A 21545-nucleotide genomic window follows, 5' to 3' on the forward strand; every position below is an offset into this window, starting at 1 on the left:
CTAGTCTTCTGTGATAAAAAAAACCAAAATCCTCCGATAAAAAAAAAAAACATAAAAATCCACGGTTTTCCGCAATTAAAATGAAAGCTGAAATTTAGTTTCCCTAGCCACAATATAAAACTAAAGATGTATTTCTCGGATCCCGGGTCATCACTATAATACTTGTTTATACATATCTATCAATGTATTTATAACTGTAACATTTCACTGGGACCAGTTTACCCTTTCTGGGTCCCCTGGGCCAGAGCTCCACTTAGTACAGAAGTGAGGGTAGGAGCCATCAGGGATCCAGTCACAGCTCCCTTATTCTGCACTACCTAAGGAGATGCTCTGATGTATGCTGGTGAAGGATGGGTGTAGCAGAGTTCTACTCCAGCATACCCTCTCCCAGCCCCCACAGGGCCACCTCCTTTTCCCTACACCAGAGGTAGGAGGGCAACTAGTACAGAAGGCAGCTATGCTGCTCCCGCCAGTCTGACACCAGTGGAGAATTCCCACATGCAAAGAGAATTCTCAACTGGACACCTCCAGACAGAATACAACCACTCTGGCCCACTTGAATAGTGCATGGTAGCACACTGGACTGGAAAATCCAGCCCACTGTTCCCCATGAAGCTGAGTTGCCTCCCCCATCAGTTCTGCTGTTGGAAGGGGAAAGGAGATTGGTCTAAGAAACAGGGACGCCATTTGGGGGGCATGGAAGGGCTCTAGCCCCCCGCCCCCCCGAGTTTCTTAGGGGAGGTCTACTCATCCTAGCCCTAGACGAGTGTGATATGTGAGGAGTTCAGAAGCTGGGAGCAGCACAGCCTTTGTGGCAGGGAGTTTGTTTATAAACAGAGGCAAGGTGATTAAGTAAATTAAGGATCATTAGATGATCCTGAAAGCACTGCTAGGCACTTCAGTTAAAAATCAGGAAACAAAGAGTAGAAATAAAAGGTGAGAATGGAGAGAGGTAAATAGTGGTGTCATACAGTGGTCTGTTCTGGGACCAGTCCTATTCCGCATATTCATATATGATCTGAAAAAAGGGGTACTCAGTGATGTGGTAAAATTTGCAGATAATACAAAATTACTCAAGATAGTTAAATCCAAAGCAGAATCCGAAGAATTACAAAGGGATCTCACAAAACTGGGTGAGTGGGCAACAAAATGGCAGAAGAAATTCAATGTTGATAAATGCAAAGTAATGCACTTGGCAAAATATAATCCCAACTACACATATAAAATTATGGAGTCTAAATTAGCTGAACCCATCAAGAAAGAGATCTTGGAGTCATTGTGAATAGTTCTCTGAAAACATCTGCTCAATGTGCAGTTGCAATTTAAAAAATCAAATCAAATATTGGAAATCATTAGGAAAGGGACAGATAATAAGAAAAAAAGATCATATTACCTCTACATCAATCCACGATACGCCAACATATTGAATAGAGCGTGAAGATTTGGTCACCCCATCTCAAAAAATATATATTGGATTTGAATAGGTACAGAGAAGGGCCATAGAAATGATTAGGGGTATAGAAACACCTTCTGTATGAGGAGAGATTAAAAAGACTGGGACTTTTCAGCTTGGAACAGAGATGACTAAGGGGGGATATGATAGAGGGCTATAAAATCACAAATGGTGTGAAAAAAATGAATAAGGAAATGTTATTTACTCCTTCACATAACACAAGAACTAGGGGTCACCAAATAAAATTAATAGGCAGCAGATTTAAAACAAACAAAAAAAAGTATTTCTTCACAGTCAACATGTGGAATTCTTTGCCAGGGGATGTTGTGAAGGCCAAAACTATAACAGGGTTCCAATAAGAACTAGATAAGTTCATGGAGCATAGGTCCAGCAATGGCTATTAGGCGGTGGGCAGGGATCCAACACCATGTTCTGCATGTCCCTCGCCTCTGTTTTCCAGAAGCTAGGAGTGGGCAACAGGGCAACTTGATGATTACCTGTTCTGTTCATTTCCCCCGGGGCACCTGGCATTGGCCACTGCTGGAAGACCAAATACTGGACTAGATGGACCATTGGTCTTACCCAGTATGGTCATTCTGATGTTCTTACATAGAACCCAGATGTATCTGCTCCCAGTTGTTTCCCACTAGATCAGTGGGTCTCAAACTTTTTTACTGGTGACCCCTTTCACACAGCAAGCCTCTGAGTGGGACCCCCCTAATAAATTAAACACTCTTTTTAATATATTTAACACCATTATAAATGCTGAAGGCAAGCCAGGTTTGGGGTGGAGGTTGAGAGCTTGCGACCCCCCATGTAATAACTTCGCGACCCCCAGTTTGAGAACCCCTGCACTAGACCTCGCTCTCCTCTCAGAGCTGAGATAGAACCCAGCAATCCTGATGGGGTCTCTCTCTCTCCACAGAGTTAGTAATAAAGTAAGAATATACATTAACATTTTAAACCTAACCAACGTCCCTTAAGTGACTTGCCACAAGATGTCAGAACACATTATTAGAGCTGAGTGGGTCTAATATTTATTTAATTGTCTTTCTCTTATAAAGGAATTAGATACAGGGCTCCTGTCAGCTAACTGCTAAGTTATCTGCCAAAAAACTAGAGTTTTCACATGCCTAAGTAGCTCCAGGAAATACGGTTAAAGTTGCACCTCGCTACCAAAATCTGAAATGGCGACCACTGCTAAGAGGCGCTGAAATTAGGCATCCCATAAAGTTTGCTCTGAATTGCTCAGGCTACATGCTCAAACCATTAGTTATCTTGCTCATGCCTAAGGCTGGCATTTACAACTAGCTTTTGTCTCATGTGAATTAGCAGATGAAAATAATTAATATAATCCTTTAACTAATTCTCCAGGACTTAACTTTAGCTTGGGAAAGCATCCCAGATGCCTGTTGCAGATAATTTGCCTCAGTTAATGGTAGCAGTTCTGCCTGGAATGTAATGAGAGAGGTAATAATCATGCATTTACCGTGCACATCAATGACAGTGAGAGCCCCAAGAGTCAGACGGGCACCGCTGGACAACTTTCCTCTCACTAACTGAACAATTTCTCCAATTTGTAGGTTGCTCTTCTCCAAGAATTTCTGTTACGGAAAGAAAATGTGAGTAATAATGGCAAGCTGTAGCAAATAGCTCCTAAACTCCCAGAGCAGTCATTAGAACAAACTCTTCCAACAAAATGAGGCAGTTTAGTAATGTCTTCCTGGCACTATGCAAACATTTAAGAGTCTCCTTCATATACTGCTGTTTTATTTCATCATAACTACTCAGAAGGGTTTTGCAGTCTGAAATGGAAGCCTTTTATTTCTCCCTAAATCAAATGCGAGGTCTCTATACCAGGAGAAATGCATGCTCTCTCTATTGTCTAAAGCTGGATGACATTTTTTGTAATAAATAGTTATTCAGCAAATGTAATATTTTCCTGAATTTACTCTTTTATTTCTACTAATAATTTTGGTCCATGGATCACTGATGATTTTTTTGCAAGCATTTTAAACTCAGCCTGTTTTGACTGGGCACATGGGTTCAGATCCTCAGCTGCAGTAAATCAGCATAGCTTAATTGAAGCCAAGGTACTTTTTGTGTCCTGAGTGGATGAGTACAAGCATCAGAATCTGGTCTCTGCTGCAGTAACTATTTAAAAATTTTCTGTTTTCATGAAAATCCCTGCCATTTGCTAGAGCAGCTCCAGAAAGTGAACAAAGAAGGGGCACACAGTCGAAGCAAATTCCTTTAAAAATTCATGTAAATAATCACAGGGAAAAAATGTTGCAGTATTTACCCAACTCTACTAGGGTCCAATCAAAAGCCCACTGAAGTCAACAGAAAGTCTTTCCATTATTTAGTGTGCTTTAGATCAGTCCCCAATGGGGTAATACACAAGACCATGGGATGATGGATGAATTGCAAACACTTGAGGGAAGAATAACATTCAACTATCAAACCTAGCCAATGCATCTTTATTCTACAGAGAAGCTAGGAGCCACAAGAGCTGTGTAATCACCTGATCCTGCAAACAGCTACTCCTGTGTGTAGTTCCCATGAGACTAGGGGGGTAAGCATGCATAGAGGAGTAACTATTTATAAGATCTGGTCATAGTTTTCAACTTTTGTTTGATTCTTCTTTTCACAATTGCAAAGCTCTATGACACAAGAATAAGAGTCCACAACTTGCTTCAGTGGAGTTACTCCTGATTTACAGCAAGGTAAGTGAAATCAAAATCAGTGTCCATAATGATAGAGAAATAGTTGCTGCTGAGACGTAAGACAAATATACAACATGACTGAATGCAAAGTAAAAAGAGAAAACAAAGCAGATGAATGACAAAAGTGAACAGCAAGAAAAGTGGAAATTGCAAAGCACTCTGAGTTAAAGGATATTCTGCCACGATTTAACTTAAGTAGAAAAGTCAGAATGTATGCTTTCAGAAATGCATGTCACTTTGTTAGAGTACTTTGTAATATCATAATTTAGTCTTTGGTTAATTAAAAGAATTTACAAGAAAACCTTACAAGTAAAGTTCCTGATTGCATAGCTTCAGACACTTCCTTTGTCCAGTAGATGGATGAAACACAAATAACCACCTGTCCAGGCCACTGAAGTACCCACTTATTTCGGGGAACCTTTAAAAAAAAAATCACACTTGAGATAGAGAAAATGATGTGTATGCATTAGGCTTTGTCAATAATAAAATCTATTTTCCCTAATGCTTTTCAATCTGATTTATAAAATAAACGGCACTCAACACTGAGAACTTCATTAATTTTCTTTCAAGGAAATTAGATCTGAGACTTTTAATGGATGCTGCTGAATTAGCACAACAGGATTCTACTTAGTTTAAAACCTAACATCATGGTAAAGGAGAGTTTGAGCCCTGTACATGTGCAGGTTACTTTATGTTAATTACTTTATGCTGTAATTTATTGATACGGAAGAGATGAGTAATTACTTGAACATATCCTCCAATGCCATCTTGAATAACTTGTCTTATGCTGGCCAACATCATTTCCTCTACTTGCAAAAGCCATTTCTCTACCATGCCCTTAAAACAAGAAAAAGAGAGAAGAGTGAAAATACACCAAATAAAATGGCATTTAAAGAGCAAATTTCACACTGGAGTAAATCTTTGACTATATTAGGCTTAAAGCATAAAGGCTGGCTCATGCCTTTTTCTGCTCTGGTGGGTAAGGAAGAAAATGGGTGGACAGCCTCCAAATAGATGTACAAGCACTGGTGTACACAATGAAGGCATGACTGCAGCACAACAGTGCATACAGACAAATAAGCCATGTGCACTGCATGAGCAGTGCATCTGAAGGGGCAGCATGGTGTCCATACATCCAGGTAGTGTAAATGCAGCTCTGGGAGGTCAATTTAACATGGCCATAACACCAGTGAACACATTGTTCCTGAAAGATGTGGTTAAAAGGTTGCTAAATAGAATATCCCCTATCTTTCACCCCCCACCTTTTACCCCTGTTCATGGCTGCCACATAGGAATTCAGCTCCATACAATTTAGTGGGGCATGGCCGAGGAGAGGCAGAAGAATCAGCCACTCATTATGTCAAGTTTCTACAAAACCTATAGATTCATAGATTGTAAGGCCAGAAGAGACCATTAGATCATCTAGTCCTGCCTCCAGTCCTGGATAACACAGGTGAGGGAATTTCATCCATTTAATTCATATTATAACGCCTTATTACATATATATAGTGTAAGTTACTGTTGCTCTTAGCAACAGCAGTAACTCCTCTCAGTCTACCACCTCCCACCATCCCCAAAGGGGCTGTGGCCACACACGGGGATGAGGAGAGCAGCTAATGACAAGGCATCTGTTTGAGCCACGCTGCTATTGTTGTGGGGAAGGCACAGCGATGCTGAAGGATAGTCTGAAATCCACAAGGCCTTCCCTGTGTTTTCATGCCATTCTCCACACTGGCCATGCCTCTCTCCTGTTTCACTTAGCCTTTGGCCACCCCTAACCCCCAAGGGACAATGCAGAAGAGCAGCAGTGTGCTCTGTACTCTGGCCTCATGTGTGGCTTCCTGCCCTGAGGAAGGCAGAGTGCTTCTTCAACTTGTTACATGCTGCTACCTCCACTGTGCCACCTTTTGACCACAAGGCTAGGCTGTAATCCTATACTGGTACCTTTAATATTTTCATTCATTCCTTGTTACAGCTGTGATGTGGTATCTTAGTTATGTTCTAAGGGCCAAATTTTTAAAGGTATTTAGATGCTTGAAGATGCAGATAGGCACCTACAGAATTTTCAACACCGCCCAAGTGCCTAACTCCTTTTTAAAACTCCCGATAGGTACCTACAGAATTTTCAACACCGCCCAAGTGCCTAACTCCTTTTTAAAACTCCCAGTAGGCACCTATCTGCATTTTTAGATAACTAAATACCTTTAAAAATCTGGTCTTGGTATTTTAAAGCTCATTTCCCCAAAAGCACATCCTTTACCATCAGCTATTCATGTAATGTCATAAGAGAAAAAAAATTACTTTTGCTTTCACTGGATAGATTTTCTGTATGAAAGGAACAGTTTCTTTCTCTGAACTGATCATTCCTGTGATCTCCAGATCTTCTGTAAACTCTAATTTAGAGATTCCCTCAAAACACTTCTTTAAATGTGGCTGTACTCGAAGGGGATCTTTGGTTTCTGACAAAATCTCAAGCAGCTCATCATTAGACAGGAAAAAGAACCTATTGAAAAGACAATGCACATGCAGTTTTCAGGCATGAAACTCATCATCTGAGAAGCTATTATATGCCAGGAGTGTGGATTTGCTCCAACTCTTAAAGTAAGAAAGACTTATCACAAAAAGGAAGTTACCTGCTCTGATTTGAGGAATGCACTATTCTCAAGAACTTCTGGGTTCATGTGAGTCTTTGATCTTTGGACTTATGGAGCAGTTTTAAAAGTTATAAAACTATTACACCTTTTTACATGCCAGTTGTCACATTCATCCCCTTATGCAAAACAGAGGGGAGAAAAATCTAATCAGGTTTGGGGGACAGCCATGCACACTGTAAAGGTAGCACACAGCCTGTTCTCCACCATCACCTGGTAATCTTTAGACCCTCCGGGGCAATTACATGGGACTTCACCTCTGTGCAGCTGAGTAGGGCATAGCTTAGGGAGCGATAGGTGGGGGTGCAATCAGCTGCTGAAGATGGCATGTTCCCCTGAAAATACACTGTAACTGATGATGTATTTTCCATTGCAAGTTCCTGCTGCACTAAGACACCTTTGCCTCCCTGCCCCCTCAAATCTTGGGCCAAGCATAGCTCAGCTGGACCAGGGAATCTGGGCTACATTTCTAGAAAGGGAAATAGGTTGTCATTTTTGGTTGCATAGAACTGTGTTCTGTGACAACTACAAGTCACCCAACTCAGTAAAAATTATTTCAAACAAAGAGAGCATTAGAATCTTTTTATGGTTCTTGCTGCTCTAAGTTGAACCTGTTAATCAATTTACCGTGAGAAAAATAATCTTTTCTTCTCCAAATAAGTATTCAGCCCCTTCTGGATATCATCTAAGAGAACATTTGCTTCCTGAAGCCTCTCCAGCATCCTGGGTTGCTCAGTTGCTACGAGTACCCTGGTGTCTTTCACCTTTATAAAAAGAAACACAGTGTAGAAACTGCTAAAAAGTTCACATTTGGTTTGTCAGTTTGTTTCATTTTTATTTCATGATAACGAAGGCTACAGAATATGTTACAGAGCATGGAAAGTTAGAAACTGTTTTGTTGAATGTCCTCACATGAGGAAAATATATATGCAGTATTTGACAGTTATTGATGTTTAAGACCATTGCTTTGTGCAGATTAAACAGTACCAACAATATTGTAACCGGTGAAAAAATTTGCAGGATCACATCCATAGGTATTAGTATCTTTTCAAATATATACTGATTTGGAGAGCAAATTGCTATTTATATGCACATTCATCTGTGCCTTGGGCTTGCAGCACTCACAGATTCATAGACATTAAGGTCAGAAGAGACCATCGTGATCATCTAGTCTGACCTCCTGCACATTGCAGGCCACAAAACCTCACTCACTCCTGAAACAGACCCCTAGCCTCCGGCTGAGTTACTGAAGTCCTCAAATCATGGTTTAAAGACTTCAAGTTACAGAAAATTCACCATTTATAGTACAAGTGACACGTGCCCCACGCTGCAGAGGAAGGTGAAAAATTCCCAGGGTCTCAGCCAATCTGACCTGGGGAAAATTCCTTCCTGACCCCAAATATGGCGATCAGTTAGACCCTGAGCATGTGGGCAAGACACACCAAGCAGATACCTTGGAAAGAGTTCTCTGTAGTAACTCGGAGCCCTCCCCATCTAGTATCCTGTCTCCAGCAATTGGGGATATTTGCTACTGACAGTTGCCAAGGGACCATATGCCATCGTAGGCAGTCCCATCATACCATCCTCTCCGTAAACTTATCAAGCTCAGTCTTGAAGTCAGTTAGGTTTTTTTGCCCCCACTGTTTCCCTTGGAAGGCTGTTTCAGAACTTCACTCCTCTGATGGTTAGAAACCTTTGTCTAATTTCAAGCCTAAGGATAGCCAGTTTATAGTCATTTGTTCATTCACAAACAGGAGTGCAAGTCCTATGAAATGCACCTGTAGCACCCTACATTTATCTTCTTCTGTGCTTGTCCTCAGAGTTGTGTTTGCTCTCTGTTATTACACTCCTTTTTAATGTGAAAAGATCAGCTGTAATTTATTCTGTGATGTCTAGATTCTACAGAAATCTCAAAAGGGTAGGTAATCTTACCTACAATTTTTGCTAAAAGACAAGGCATTAACGGTGTTTTGGACTCTGTGTTCTATGTTCCAATGACCGAAATCTGAGTCTCTGACTCTGGATAAGCAGACAAATTCTCTTACTTAAAACTAATTTGATGAAATATAAATAAATATATTTTTCACTTTATTAAATGCAAATACTTACTGTTTGTGCCATGATGTCTTTCCAGTAAGCGTCTACTATTCCAAACTTTCTGCCCTCTTCTGGCATTTGAGCTATAATGTCTTCTGAACTAAAAATTGGTTCCAGGTAAAGCCATGTTGCCTGACATTTTAACCAGCTATCTAAAATATCTTGCATTGAAACAAGCTTCTCTTCCCATGCCTGTAAACAGAACATTTAACACATATGGTCTGCAAACAATGGTTTTAAACTGTACATTGAGTAGCAGAATAAACAGAGGGTAAAATATCAGATAATTACTTATTTTAATGCAACATTTTCTCTGTTACAGTTCTTTGTTATCAGTATATGTGAGATTGAAAACAAACCACCCTAAGAGCTTTTCCTATAATATTGTACTCTTGTCTGAAAGAACTACTTTTTAAAAAAAACAAAAAACAAACCATGGACTGATCATGCATCTTTCACTCATGTGTTTATTACTTATTCATATAAGCAGTCCCACTGGCACTACTTGTGTGAAGGACTACTCATGTAAGTAAGGTCACAAGATTGGACTTTTTATCTGTATGACTGTAAATTAGTTCATTTCAGGAGATAAACACCACCGTTTTAAAGCTCTCAATGAAAGTATTGTTCTTAGTCATGAGTGACTGCCTCTGGATATGTTCAGAGATACACTCTATAAATGGACTTTTTTTGGTTTGTACAACATACCTCTGTTTTTACTCTTATTAGGCAGCCAAGTTAAAGTTTAGTCAAATCCTTTAAGTAGCAAATACCGTACATTTACAAAAAGAACTCAACAGCCACATCAAAGGAGGCATATGAGTTTTCCAGGGTAATCTTTAGAATACTGTATTTCCAATAAAAGATGGTCCAGTAAAAGATACTATTTCACCCACCTTGTCTCCCTCATATCCTGGGACCAGCATGGCTATGACAACATCGCAAACTACAATGAAATTGTAACTTAACGACTAAAATCCCTTTGTTTGTTGCGAAAATAATCAGTCTCTTGCATCAGATAAGACCCCCTGAAATAATTTTGACAATGAAATGACACAAGCCATGTGGGCAGAGTAGCACATTATTTTACACCCTCAAAATTAGTCTTTATCAACAAAACAATGATGTGATTTAAAAAGAATGGAGAAACATAGAGATCTTCTGAATTTTGCTCCAGACACACAATAAATATCTGAATATTCATTAACTTTGACCCAATATTACACTGCTGACAGCCAAATTGTTCACTGAAGTCAATGGGTGCATTGCCTGAGTAAGATGAGGAGGACTGGGCACTATTTCCTTGCCAAACCCTCTCACAGATCCCTTTGTAAGGGGTATGCCAGGAATGTATTATGGGAAGAGGTGTAGCCAGACTGTATTATGTTTCAGCAATCGCCACCTGCCATACAGCCCTTTGGGGACTGTTACAGGTGGCTATAAATTAAAATAGCATTTGCTCCCACTGCCCTCAGCACTTGCTAGGATCAGGGCCAAGGTCCTAATGGATGGAAGTAAGGGTTTAGAAGTGTTGACAAGTCATGAGAATTAGGTTAGAAAAGCCTTCAAATTATCATCAAATATTGATGGGAAAAGTCTGTTTTCTGTGGAAGCTTCCTTTAGGGAAATCATTATATTTAACTCCTCTTTCCATCAATGAATTACTTGTAGGAGGGCTTTGTTTCATCAAAACAACAAGGAGTCCGGTGGCACCTTAAAGACTAACAGATTTATTTGGGCATACCCAAATAAATACTCATTACACAACTTAGCAGAATTTGTTTAAAGCAACTGACCTATTCCCAAAATATAAAACAACTAAAAAAAAATGCATAAAATGGCTTGTCTATGCAATTACAGTTTCCTTCAGCGTACTGGCAAGCTTTGCATATGCTTCTTTGGAAACCAGTAGCTCAGTGCTCTTTGAAAATACAATATGAATATTTGAATTCTTTAGAAACAGCTCAAGCTTATATTTTAACATCTTCTCATGCCAAAATACCACAAAGGACTTGAGAAAAGCATATTATGAGAGCTGTATTAACTCAATCGAACCAGCTTCCTCTTACCCGGCATTCAGTTTCTATCGGTTTGATGAACGGAGAGCCACACATTGTCTGTGTTTTAACAATGTGATCATCAAGCAAAAGCTGGATATCATCAATTGCTGACAAGATACTGGTATTCTGTAAATATATCAGACTTTGTTAAGGCAAATGACAGTTGTTCTGATTCATTGATCTTAAACTATTTTACTCCTAAAAATTTAGCCTGTAATTCCCTGTCTCTCTAAGGTGTGGATGGAAGCAAATGAGCGCCTGTAACATATCAGAAGAGATGGGAATGTATCTCTGCTGTATGCCCCCATTTCCAAAATGTCCATGGAGACTCTATCTTAGTTGGGAAAGAAGGATGGGTCCAGTGGTTGGGGTGCTAGCCTGGGACTCGGAGAGAGTTGGATTCAGTTCCCTGCTCTACCACAGACTTCATTTGCATCCTTGAGCAAGTCACTTAATCTTTCTTTGCCTCAGTTCCCCATCTGTAAAATAGGGATAACACCACTTCCCTACCTCCTAAGGATTCTGTGAGGATAAATATGCCAAAGACTATGAAATGCTCAGATACTATGATATTGGAGGTCATATAAGTACCTAAAATAGATAGTCTGGTAACTTCACATGGTCTGTTGGGCCTGATTCTCCTCCTCTTAGTTAGTTATACCACTGTAAATCAGGAATAATTCCACTATTTTGCTGAATCAGTGTGAGGCAGACTCAGACCCATTCTCCGTAACAACACATTTGTTAGTTTGATGTATACTCACAGTGTCCCTGTACTTCACAAAATTGAAGCTTATATTGGCCCATTCCGATTTCATTTTGTCCATGGATTTCTCTAGGGAATATTCTTTACTGGCTGCTGCTCCAATAGGCTCTAGTCTAGATTAAAATGAAATCTGGTTTAGCTACATTGCAAAAAAACCTCAACACTCTAACGAGGAAAAGGAAAAGATTTTGAATAAATAAATATCATTTAGAGCAGTGATACTCAGACTGAAACTCATGCGCTACAAGTGGCTCATTAATGTGTCTCCGGTGGCTCTTTACAGCACATGATATTAAACACTTTGTGATTTAATTATTAATTAATCTAAGTTATTAACCAATCAGGATGCTTTTACTATGTTATTAACCAAGTGTATGTTATTAACCAATTATTGATAAAATAATGCTTGGTCAATCATTTTGCTGTGAATGAAACAATGAATTCACACTCCTGTGGCTCTTTTGGGTAATGTTGATCGCTAACTTTACTCCTGAACCACTGAGGTCTGAGTTTGTAAGGGGTATGCCAGGAATGTATTATGTATTAAGATGCAGATCTGTAAAGCAGCAATGGCTTTTGGTTTTTTGTATGGCTCTGAAACCTGGGCCATCACAGAGAATCGCAATGCACCAGCTGGATGCTTTCAACATGAAATAGCAATTACGTATTGAAGGCATATGATAGTTTTATCACACTACGAATGAGGATGTCAGGCACCAGACCAACCAGCCTCTAGTGTCTTCCAATCCCAAGTGATTCAATAATGGCTCAGATAGCTTGGCTATCTGATCCATATGCCATATGTGTTTGATCCAACACAAGCTGGAAGGGGAAGACATTGTGGACGGCTTTGCCGAAACACTGGAGGGATGTCATGGCTTCTGACCTCACCTGCCTCAGCCTTAACACAAAGCTGCAACATTGGCAGGAAACTGGGCTCTCTGGAGACGGGGGTTACAAAGTGTGTACTCTACACTCCACAAGCAGGAGAATGAATGAATGAGAGTAATCTTCCAATGCAGGAAGGAAAAAGGCAATTAGGTGAGAAAACGTGAGAAAAATTACAGACTTTCACATTGAAGTGTCTGTGCATTACAGCCCAATATTTGCATACAAAAGTGGTCAGTTAAATGCATGTTTCACATATATTTCTTAATTCATAATAAAACATATCATATATATTATGGTAGTGCCTAAAGATCAGGATCCCATTGTGCTAGGGGTTATACAAACACAAACACAGTCCCTGCCAAAAAAGAGCCTACAATCTAAGTTAAATTAAGCATATACCCAATTTTGGTAACTGCATGCTTATCATTCTAGAAAACAGGCCCATAATTCCTGAAAGATGGATACTGGGTATCAAGGTACCTGACTTCAGAGCTACAGAATGTAATAAAAAATAGTACCAAAAATATGTTTTAAATTTGTCTAAAACAGTTTTACTGTAAAATATATGGCAAAGACAAATACATGACAGTGTGGTGAATGTTTTATTGTCTCTTCTTAGGGATTACCTGCATAATTCACTCATAGCCTAGAAGTTTTCTGACCATTCCAAATCACTGCTCCATCTGCTGTTCCTCTACAGTGCATATGCATATATTTCAAGGATTTTTTATTTATATTTTCAAACTAATCAAGTTATTGCCGATAATCACGATGATATAATGCTGCTGCTTGGTTGTAAATTAAAGCTTTGTAGAAATTGGGTGGGGGTTGGGAAGTGAAGTTAAGTAATTTAAATACATAAATCCCATTGTTTTTCAGTGGGGCTTGTGCTCTTTATACACTTTTGAAAGTGCCATCCTTAGTGGATAAAGTTCAGCAGTGAAAATTTGAAAGGCCTTGTAAATTCTAAAATAATAATAATAATTAATAATCCAATAAGCTTCAATGCACTAGAATTTGGTATCTGATTATGAAAGCATATAAAATATATTGGTTGCTTTTAAGGACTTAGATTTAGGATGTATTTCTTACTTTTCAATGTACTTTGATAATCCATATTCCAACATGTTTAGAAGGCAAGTAGTTTCATCAGGTCTTATTTCATACCCTACTATTTCACTGATCTGAAAATACGTGAAAAAATAAGCACCGTCATCACATAAATTTGTAACCAAGGTTTATCAAGTAGCTGGTAAGATATAAAAATTAAAGAAATACCAACATAATTTCCCCCAATTCTGTAGTTTTACCCGCAGGCCAAACTCCCACTTTGTGACAGGGAGTTTTGCCTGCACCCTTAAGGATTTCAATATTAGACCATCATGTGGTAAATTTTGAGTGGATTTCCTTATTGTGGTAGAATGTTTTCATTGTTTAAAATGTATTTCTATGGCACCTGCTCCCAATGTCTGTCCTTCATTCCACGATTGCAGGCAATAGACAGGATGGGAATATGCTGCTTAAACTTGTCAAGTTTAAATTTCACATTTTCTGCTAAGCGTCTAGGTCCAGGCAGGTCTGCAAAAGTCTTAGTTAATTTATACATTGTCCTCCACATATTTCCAATTTCCTCAGTAATTTCTTCAGAATTCAAGTCCTGGAGAGATCCTGCATGTATAATTAGAAAAGAGCAGCAAGAAGATCTCAGTGCCAAGTTATTACTAAAAAGATTCATTTATAGGCATTTGTTATCATTCTCCTTTAAGGAAAACTTGCAAACAAATTCAATTCCTGAAAACTACCTTAAAATAACACCAGGTCCAGGCCCACAATTATACTTGGCACTTATATACAGCGCTTTACCTCTTCAAAATGTTTTATACACAGCCACTAATTAATCTTTGCAATATCTGCATGAGCTCAGTAAGTAAATAATAGCATTCTCATTTTATAGATAGGGACATGGAGATACAGACCAATTAAGTGACTTGCCTAGACCACACAGCAAATCAGTATCACAAACAGATTCAATCTCAGGAACTTGAGGACTTGGTCCCAACTACTTCTCAAGACATCGCTGGCTGTAATTCTATAGAATTCTACAGAAGTTCAGACAACTCAAATATGGTAAATTTCATCATATAAACTTTTTGTGAGAAATATTTCATCCAGCTCTTGTCCTCACCATTCATCCATTCCTCAGACTTAGTATGGAAATTGTAAGCTGTTACCCAAAGTTGCTCAAAGGGTTGTTTATTTACAATTATAGTTTGCAGTAGAGGAAACTGGCTCTTCTCCCGCTCAAGTAACTCCTCTTCTTTATTAATAGCCTTTAAGAAAAAAAAATGTCCATTAAGAAGTCCAATTGTTATGTAAGAATCCTATTATGGAACACTGAGTAACATTTTCAATAGGGCTTAAGTGTCAGATATTTAAAGGTATTTAGATACCTAAAGGGAGTTAGGCACCAAGGGACTTTTGAAAATCCCATTAGGCAACTATCAGCATCTTTAGGTGCCTAAATACATTTGAAAAATCTGACTTTAAATCCCATTTTCAAAAATGACGTAGACATTTAGGATCCCAAGTATCATTGGCTTTCAATGAGAGACGGGAGCCTAACTCCCATTTTCAGAAGTGACATGCATACTTAGGACCCTATGTCACTTAAGCATGTTGTTAAATTTTATCCGTTATGATTATTATTTTCATTAATTTGCATTACAATAGCACTCAAAGTCTCCAAGCAAGACCAGATGGTAGGTGCTGTACATGTACATAGTAAGAGACCATAAACTTGCCCCAAAGAGCTTACAATCAACATAAACAAGAGAGAGAAAGGCTGGGAGAAAATAAGTACTGTTATCTCCATTTTATAGATGGGGGAACTGAAGCACAAGGAGATTAAATGCCTTACCCAAGGTCACACAGGAAGTCTGTGGCAGAGCCAGAAACTGAACCTAGAACTTTTGAGTCCCAGCCCTGACCTTTAGAGGCCATGTTCAGAGATAAGAGCCATCTCTGCACATGTTTCTCCCCCTATTCCTAGACATTGAGGAACCCTGTCTTCACAAGGACCCAGATTTGTGAGCAGAGAGGATGATGCAGGTATAGAAAAAAATTCAAATTCAAAATTTTGACAAAAAAAAACAAAAGAAATTAATTTCTGGTGAATTTTTTTGTCGGGTGTCCAGTTTTTCAAACCAACTTTAGCAAACAACAATAGTAATGGAAATGGCAGGATATTGGCAATAGATATATGTGCCCATAACCATGAAAAAACAGGAAATGAACCTAAGCACCTATCTTACCTAACACACATTACAAATAAACTTTTCACTTAAGCCAGGTGATAATTACTTGCCTCGAATTCCACTAGTGCATTATCCAGATTCTTAACCAACTCATTAAATTTCTCAACATTATTCTTCATTTCGTCCATGGTCATGACATCCCGTTTCTTGTAACTTTCTACTTCTTTGAAATAACTTTCAAGTAATGCGTCAAACTGGGCGCACCTAATTAGAGTCAAAGACAGCTCAGTAATATTACATTTTTCAGGCTTTTGGTTATTTTTTAAATTACAAAGAGCATCATCAAGTGAAATCTAACCTCAACATTTAGGATTTGTAAGTAAAGATGCCCCTGCAAACACACATTAATTAATTATTTAATTAATCCTTACAACAGCCCTATGAGGTTCCCATTTCACAGATGAGGAAACTGAGACACAAAGGTTAATTAATTTGCCCATATCCATGCAGTAAATTAGTGCTAGAGACAGTATTAGAACTCAGGACTCATTTTAAAACATAGTCCCATGCTCAGTTGACTAGTCCTTGCTGCCTTTTACAGATGTGTGAAAGGTACAAACAACAAGGAGAGAACATAAGATTTTAGCATAGTATATGGGGGTGTAATGAGGAATAATGGGATGAAATTATGAAAATCCTAGCACCATCCTTCCTTCCATCCTTTTAGACCTATTCAGGGATAGGGGGAAAAAACTAGCCCATCCTGCTTAGTGATATTTTTCTGAAACATGGTTTAAAACCCCACTGTACTAGAAGACAGATTTTCCTCCCACTAGCAGTTCCATTGACTTGACAATACCTCCCTTTTTGTTGGTCCCAAGCCTTTTCATTTCACTTGCTTAATTAAGTTTAAACACCTAGTTCAAGGATATGTTCTAGTTTAATAGCATACCTTTTAACCAGAGAAACCTCTGCATGATCTCTCCTGCTAAACAACTGGGCTCTGCTATTTTCAAAGATTATCTCAATCTGTTCCGGCCAGTGAAAAACAGTACTATTCAGTTTTATGTCCTCAGCTATAATTAAAAAAAACACATTTTGGAAATTATCCTTTGAGCAGTGATGTAGAAGTAGTCATTATAAAGAGTAAGCAGAACAGTTCAGACTACATTTAGGAAAAAGTGACACATCTTTAAAAAAGTGGCATCCATATTTTTGAGAGTGGAATGCTGCAAGCACAAATAATCTGGGGTGTCATTTTGCATTTGCAATTGTTTTCACTTGTAATTTTGTGGGAATAAAACTGCAGACCAAGTTGGTCTCAAAATCAGGCCTAGCATGATCCTCATGCAGAGGTGAAAGTAAGCTGGTCCAGTCCGGCGTACCGGACCAAACCAGCTTCCCCAGGCTGGCGCTTTAAAGGGCCCAGGCCTCCCTGCAGCGGCTGGAGCCCCAGACCCTTTAAATCGCCTCCCAGGCCCCGGGACTTTTACCTTTAAAGTGCCGCCCCAGCCCAGCCGCCTACACCGGGGCTCAGGCAGCACTTTAAAGAGCGCGGGGCTCCTGCCACTGCAGGGAGCCCCGGCCCTTTAAAGCGCTGCCCGAGCCCGGCTGCCAGAGCCCCAGATAGCAGCGGCAGGGCTCGATCAGCGATTTAAAGGACCCGGAGCTCCGCTGCGTAGGGTGACCAGACGTCCCGATTTTATCGGGACTGTCCCGATTTTATCGGGACTGTCCCGATATTTCCTTGTTTGTCCCGCGTCCCGACCAATGTGCGGTCGGGACACTGGACAAACAAGGAAATTCTCCGGAGCCCAGAAGTGCTCGCGCCCCCCCTCTTCCCCCCATTGGCTCCCTCCCCAAATTCCCGCCTCTTCCCCAGGCTCACCATTCCTCCTCCCTTCACAAGCTCTGGAGGGAGGCCCCGGAGACGCAGGGGAAGCGCGGTGCCAGGGTGAGTGAGAGTCCGGCCTGGCCCCAGTGCAGTCAGGGTCCAGTTGGGCGGTAGGGAGAGTAGGGGGGCAACCCGCAGGGCCAGGCGGCGTCTGTTCTCCCCCCTGGGCAGCGGGACTTGGGAGCAGCCGCTGCTGCAGGTCCCACTGCCGCGGGGGGAGGAAGCAGCCGATGGCCAAGCTCAGCGCTGCGGCTGTGGCTCTGGTGCCCGGGCTTGAACCCCTCGAGCCCGGGCCTGTTGCGGGGACCCAGCAGTGAGCACGCTGTGCCCAGCCCCTGGCCAGTCGCGTCTGGGCTGCTGCCCAGCTGGTGCAATCCCGCGGCGGCCCCGGGGCGGAGGCATCAGCAGCCCAGGCCCGTTAGTTCCCCTGCAGGACCCGAGCGGGACGGGGGGGCTGGAGCCTGCTGCCCCCACTCCGGGGCCACCGTGGGATAGCACCAGCCGGGCAGCAGCCCAGACGCGACTGGCCAGGGGCTGGGCGCAGCATGCGCGCTGCTAGATCCCCGCAGCAGGCCCAGACTCGGGGGGTTCAGGCCCGGGCGTCCGAGCTGCAGCCACCAAGCTTGGTTTTTTTTTTTGCCCTGCCCCCCCCCGCCGCGCCCCCCAATATTTGACTTGGGTGATCTGGTCACCCTACTGCTGCGGTAGCAGCGGCCAGAGCCCTGGGCCCTTTAAATCGCCCCTTAGCCCCAGGGCTCTCAGCCGCTTCTGCAGGCACAGCTGGAGTGGGGCCTTTAAATCTTGATTTAAAGGTCCTGCCTCTTCTGGTTGAGGCCACGCCTCTTCCAGTTGAGGCCAAGCCCCCGCTCAGGACTCCGGCATATCTGTAAGTCCTTTAAATTACTTTCATCCCTGTCCTCATGTAAAATTATTATAGTTGGTTGACAAACTGTGAGTCTGTTTCTACCTTCATTTATGCCAGTGCTACCCCAATTTGCTCTTCTGCGTTCCAAAAGAGACAGATAATTTGAAAAGGATAAAATTCAAATACGGCAAAACAAAAACAAAGCCAGTATCATCAAAATGTGAGCCAGTGCTACTCAGTTTTTATTCAACCCTCCGCTGGAAATTTTTCCTGAGTAAGGGTTATATAAAAGATAAGTACCGGTAAGTACCTCAGATATGGCCTATTAAAAGATGTGGCCTGGGAAGTTCAAGGGTACTTAACTCTCCTAGATACCTTTGAACATCCCAGATGTGGATTTGGCTGTTTAGCTTTGTTTCCTTAAATAGTTTAGTGTGATGACAAAATACTGACATCAGCTCAGAAATATTGCATTATCTGCATGAAACCTTGACTATCGGGGGGGTGAAATTGACCAGCATAGCTATTCCAAATAACAATTCTGCTATAGCTATTCGGTATAATTTAGCTAAGTGGAATAAGCTAAATCAGAGAAAGGCATTCTTATGCCAGAATAAGAGTGTCCTAAATGTCCAGGCATAGACAAGCCCTTAGAGGTGCACTGATTTTCATTTCTAAACTATTTTCAGAATATCCTCAAAACCCTTGCAGCAATTTATTAAACTGACAGAAATATCTTTAATAAATAACACGCCAGGCTACTTGATTTTGCCAATACAGTGGTGAAGAATGTTAGTTGAATTACTGCACATACCATAAAAATTCTCGGAAAGAGTTCTCAGTTCATAGATCTCTCAGAGAGAGATCATAGAGAAGGAAGAATGTGTGGGCAGGGCAGAGGAGAGGGGAATCTTCCTGCATGTACACATCTTTTCCCTCAAGAGAATCGTTTTGTCTTGCCATTTGCCTCTTTTTTAAACCTTTCATTAGCACAGTAGAAGTTGTACAGTTTATCTAGCTTCCTTTGATAAATAATAAATAGAAGCCCTAATTTTTATGGGGTAGCACTGGCATAAATGAAGGTAGAAACAGACTCACAGTTTGTCAACCAACTATAATAATTGGTTGTGACAGACCCAGACCAGTGGGGTACAGGAGTCTGGTAGAGGGCAAATATACTGGTCATTGGATGAGTAGTTTTCTGTTCCCTGAGTGACCAGAGCAGGGGCTGCACTAGAGTAATCAGGAACCTGCTAGAACCAGTTAAGGCAGGCAGGCTAATTAGGACACCTGGAGTCAATTAAGAAGAAGCTGCTAGAATCAATTAAGGCAGGCTAATCAGGGCACCTGGCTTTTAAAAAGGAGCTCACTTCAGTTTGTGGTGTGAGTGTGAGGAGCTGGGAGCAAGAGGCACAAGGAGCTGAGAGTGAGAGGGTGTGCTGCTGGAGGACTGAGGAGTACAAGCGTTATCAGACACCAGGAGGAAGGTCCTGTGGTGAGAATAAGGAAGGTGTTTGGAGGAGGCCATGGGGAAGTAGCCCAGGGAGTTGTAGCTGTCATGCAGCTGTTACAGGAGGCACTATGGACAGCTGCAGTCCACAGGGCCCTGGGCTGGAACCCGGAGTAGAAGGTGGGCCCGGGTTCCCCCCAAACCTCCCAATTGACCTGGACTGTGGGTTCTTCCAGAGGGGAAGGTCTCTGGGCTGTTCCCCAACCCACATGGTGAATCTCTGAGGCAAGAAAATCTGCCAATAAGCGCAGGACCCACCAAGATAGAGGAGGAACTTTGTCACAATATATGTGTGTGTATGTGCATGTATACAGACACATACATATACACATTTTTATACCATATTTTTAAACATACAAGGCAGATCAGCATAGTCCATCAAGAATTCCAGTCTGTAGGCTGCTTCAGAGATCTCACGTCTCAGTTTAAAAACAGTAACTTCACTGGCTTTTTTTAAGTATGCCGTAAGCTCTACCAGCTCTTCAGTGTTCAAAGGCACCTCACTGACTTTGTCTGCAATTATGTTGTATTGATTGCAAATGCTACAACAAAAAAGTAAGCAGACACATAATGATGATGATTATTATTAATGAAGAGTGGTGTAGGATCTCATTAATGCAGATTGCGTGTCAAAGGATACTAATGCATCTTTACAAACAAGATATTCTTATTAATACACATAACAGACATGGAATAATTAAGGGCATTCAATTCCAACATCCTACCACTCTTTCAAGGACTGAAGTATCCATACAGTAGAATGCTTATTAAATTGGCATTCAATTGCCACTGCTAACACACTAAGTTAACTGCTCCCTCCCACACATTTAGAATGTTCTGTTTCAAGAGCTGAACTCTTACATACAGAGGCATCCTTAAGTGCAGAAATCAGCAGCTCATTTATTCTTCAGACATCTACAGAACTAAGCATCCTGCATGAAATTTAGGCAAAAAGATAACATTTACCCAGAGATCCTCAAACTACCCTCCCAAAAAAATGAACATGGACAAAAATGGAAAAAATACAGAAGCAAAAAAGACACCCATTACATATCGTTTCCCAGCAATGTGTTTTCTTGTTTCAGGTTTGGACTAAGCACTTTTGTTATCCATACATGCACAGTACTCAAGACAGCTCAAGTACAACCCAATTCCAAGAGTAACCATCCGTATTTACTCACGAGAAAAGGGATTTCTTTCAAGCGAAGCACAATTATACCAGTAGATTAAAGCTAAATTTATTGTAAAGTAAACTTTCCGCTGGCTAAAACTGGAGTTCAGGGCCTGTGTCTTTCTTGCAAAAGACATCTCGGACATCTCGATATGCAGAAGAGGGAACTGTGATCCTTACCCTGCTTTAGGTGGGCATTAGTTCTTG

The 21545-nt window shown here is 40.9% G+C and overlaps 1 protein-coding gene across 1 annotated transcript in view; it reads right to left on the minus strand.

Annotated features, from left to right (window-relative positions):
- DNAH3 (dynein axonemal heavy chain 3) overlaps positions 1-21545 on the minus strand; it is a 120910-nt gene that overhangs the window by 73380 nt on the left and 25985 nt on the right. The window contains exons 14-27 of the mRNA XM_008164632.4: positions 20525-20709; positions 16851-16974; positions 16009-16162; positions 14830-14974; positions 14101-14312; positions 13737-13828; positions 11752-11866; positions 10997-11113; positions 8940-9119; positions 7458-7594; positions 6481-6682; positions 4924-5016; positions 4487-4597; positions 2943-3057 (exon numbers count right to left, since the gene is read on the minus strand). Of these exons, the coding sequence (XP_008162854.2) occupies positions 2943-3057; positions 4487-4597; positions 4924-5016; positions 6481-6682; positions 7458-7594; positions 8940-9119; positions 10997-11113; positions 11752-11866; positions 13737-13828; positions 14101-14312; positions 14830-14974; positions 16009-16162; positions 16851-16974; positions 20525-20709 (1982 nt within the window). The remainder of the gene's footprint in view (positions 1-2942; positions 3058-4486; positions 4598-4923; positions 5017-6480; positions 6683-7457; positions 7595-8939; positions 9120-10996; positions 11114-11751; positions 11867-13736; positions 13829-14100; positions 14313-14829; positions 14975-16008; positions 16163-16850; positions 16975-20524; positions 20710-21545) is intronic.

Source organism: Chrysemys picta, chromosome 10, assembly GCF_011386835.1.
Source record: "Chrysemys picta bellii isolate R12L10 chromosome 10, ASM1138683v2, whole genome shotgun sequence".
NCBI classification, from domain to species: domain Eukaryota; kingdom Metazoa; phylum Chordata; order Testudines; family Emydidae; genus Chrysemys; species Chrysemys picta.